Raw genomic sequence first — 2,750 nt, 5'->3', positions numbered from 1 at the left:
ATTCCTGCGGTGTGGGGCAGCACGAGGGCTGGAGCTCACAGCCAGCTCGGGCTGGGTCCGTGTCCAAAACCACGCTGGTTTGTTTGAAAACGGCAGCCGAGCAACTGGGAGCTCAATTGGAGCATCCGGCTGGAAGAGTGGCTCCAGGATGAGGATGGGCAGGGGTACAGCCCCCATCCTCCTCCTCCTCCTCCCGTGCCTTGCCGGCTGCCTTAGGGACCAACCAGCCCTAGTTCAAGGCACAAAGTCACGCCAGGGAACACTGAGCTGACTTCTGTGAGCCGGTCAAATATGTGGTGAGGTTTCCGCTCCAGATTACAGGAGGAAGGAAGTTTGCTCGGAAGGGGATGGGGATAAGGTGGGGGAGAAGGGAGGGAAGTGCATTCTTGCTTGATGAGGAACAATGTTGATATATTCGTTTGTAAACTAAAGCTGGCCTGAGCGCCAAACACCTTGTCCCCGTCAAACTCCGAAGGATGTGCGGGAGGACACAAGGAGAGGAGAGGAACCGTCTGACATCCGATGCAGCGTGTGGTTTCCCAGGGCTGAGGGATGGATGCTGCCCAGTCAGATCTCATTCATGATAAAGAGCAATAAAACCCTTCTTCAGTGTTGTTTTATCCCAGCGTCCCCCCATGACCACATCCTATCACACAAGGGCAGGAGCTGAGCCCAGGTGAAGCAGGGGCTCTGGAGTGGGCAGCCCACCCAGAGCGCTCATCCCTGCCAGAACACTGCTGGGGCTGCCCTTCCCATGCAGGATCAAACGGCTCCATAAAACCAAGGAGGGTTCATTACTGCCCTAATAAATGTTAAACATGAGTATGACACAGACAATGGGATTTTGTAATTATTTTTTTTTAAGCAGCCAGATAAGGAAACAATATTGTAGACTGATCAGAAAGCTGCTTTAATTCCCTTTGATTTGTATCCACCATTCAAAACTGGACAATTTATTACCTCCTGGATGCTCCTCAAGGCTGATCCGGCATGGAATTTGCTGTTGACCGTGTCTGTGACTGGAGGTGACCTTGCTGCACACTTCCCACCACGGCACCACCTCCTGCGGGCAGCAGGAAGGAAGAGGTGCTGTGCTGGGTCCCAGCCACTGCCCCTGCCCCCAGGAGCTGGATGGAATCCTTTGGGAGCTGTTTTGTTCCATGCTCACAGGTACACACCACTTGCTGGATTCTGCCCTGGGTTGATGTCCTAGAATGAGTCCCAGCCAAGGGACCCTGCCCTAGCACAGCCCTGACTGTAAGCACAAGAACTTACCCCTAAACTGGGGAGATCTCAAGCAGATAAAGTCCTGGAGTTGGTCAGGAGGTGACCCTACTGTCCCCAGGGATCAGAGGGAAAGGCACCTTCTGGGCAGCTGTCCCCAGGTGAGGGACAGGGCCATCTGTCCCCATCTCCCACAGGCTGCCCTCCACAGTGGAAGCAGTGGCAGACAAATGTGTGACCACAGCTCTGGAAAACCCAGCAAGCAAAGGCCAGAGGTGCCCATGAGTGGTCAGATGTGCATGTGGCTCAGCAGCTTCCCCTAAACAGGGCCTGGAAAGGTTCATCCCATTCTGGAGAGGTTTTTTTACGGCATGACCAAGCACCACACTCTGTGGGGGCCGACAGCTAGAGGCTCTGCATTGTTCCTGCTTTGCCTCATCCCCAGTTTCTGCCCTCCCAGAACACACCCTGAAGAAGCAGGATGCTGACACATGGATGAGTCCGTGTGGAGCCTGGGGGGCTTGGGCTGCTCCCTGCCTGGTACTGGCAGCGTGGGGACGGTTGCCTTTTAGGGTCACTTGTACCAATTAGTGCTCAGGCATTAATCTTATGGATTTTATGGAAAAGAGGGATGTTTAAAGTGGAAAAATGTTTTTTCTTTTATTTAAGCATTGAGCCAGAGCGTGAGATGTCCCTGGGAGGAAGAAGCTCCTGGCACCGTGTGGCCAGGAGCTTTGGAAGAGGGAAAACGAGTCCTGCACTTCAGCATGAGCTGCCTGGGCAGGTGCTTCGCTGGCCCATAAATGTCACACCTCAGCCAAGAGCTCTTCAGGCCCTCTCAACAATAACAGCAGGGCCTGGCAGTAAACCAGATTAGAGGAGGAGTTTTGCAGATGCTCCTCAGCTCAGGATGGAGTGGTGTGAGCCTGGCCATAGATCAGGAGGCACTGGGGCGAGTGGATGTTGTGGGGTCGGCACTGCTGGGGTGGTGGTTTTGGTTAACAGACCTCTGCCACCGTCTCGCCATGCATGGCTTGGAGAGGGGCAGAGGGAAATAAAGCAAAGAGTCCATTCTTTAGCCACCTCTGCTTTAATGATCTCATGGAGGCCACGTATTTTTGGGCTGTCGCAAACCACTGGTGCACCTGTGACAGTGCTCTCTGTGGTGGATCCCAAAATGAGAGCTCCCCCCTCCCCACTTCCAGCCTCTCTCTGGAAGCCCAAGGCCCAAAATCTGCTGAGGTTCCCCAGGCAGTCCCCGTTCCCCTGTGGAACCCCTGTGCTTCAGCTCAGCTCAGCTCAGCTCAGCTCATAGACGCTCTGTGTGTCCCCAGAGGCCACAAGAACATCCTGAAACTGGGAGACGACGCGTCCAAAATGGGACCCTTCCCAAAACACCTTCCCACAGCGGGTGCAGCAGAAGAAGTCGGTGAGCTCGGCTCTGTCCAGCACCCCGGGGGGGATGGCAGCGACCTGCAGGACCGTGTCCCCTGCCAACCCCGCGGCCGGCCCGCTCTTGCCCGCCC

The 2,750-nt window shown here is 55.2% G+C and overlaps 1 protein-coding gene across 1 annotated transcript in view; it reads right to left on the bottom strand.

Annotated features, from left to right (window-relative positions):
• Positions 1 to 2,523: 2,523 nt before the first annotated feature.
• LOC103615001 (exonuclease mut-7 homolog) overlaps positions 2,524 to 2,750 on the bottom strand; it is a gene marked incomplete at its 5' end in the record, with an annotated part of 146,384 nt that continues 146,157 nt past the window's right edge. Inside the window, one exon of the mRNA XM_017733415.1 lies at positions 2,524 to 2,665. Coding sequence (XP_017588904.1) covers positions 2,524 to 2,665 — 142 coding nt within the window. The remainder of the gene's footprint in view (positions 2,666 to 2,750) is intronic.

This window comes from Corvus brachyrhynchos, unplaced genomic scaffold (assembly GCF_000691975.1).
Source record: "Corvus brachyrhynchos isolate BGI_N302 unplaced genomic scaffold, ASM69197v1 scaffold1005, whole genome shotgun sequence".
Classification (NCBI taxonomy): domain Eukaryota; kingdom Metazoa; phylum Chordata; class Aves; order Passeriformes; family Corvidae; genus Corvus; species Corvus brachyrhynchos.
The sequence above is the reverse complement of the archived record's forward strand: the minus strand, read 5'-3'. Positions and strand labels throughout refer to the sequence as shown.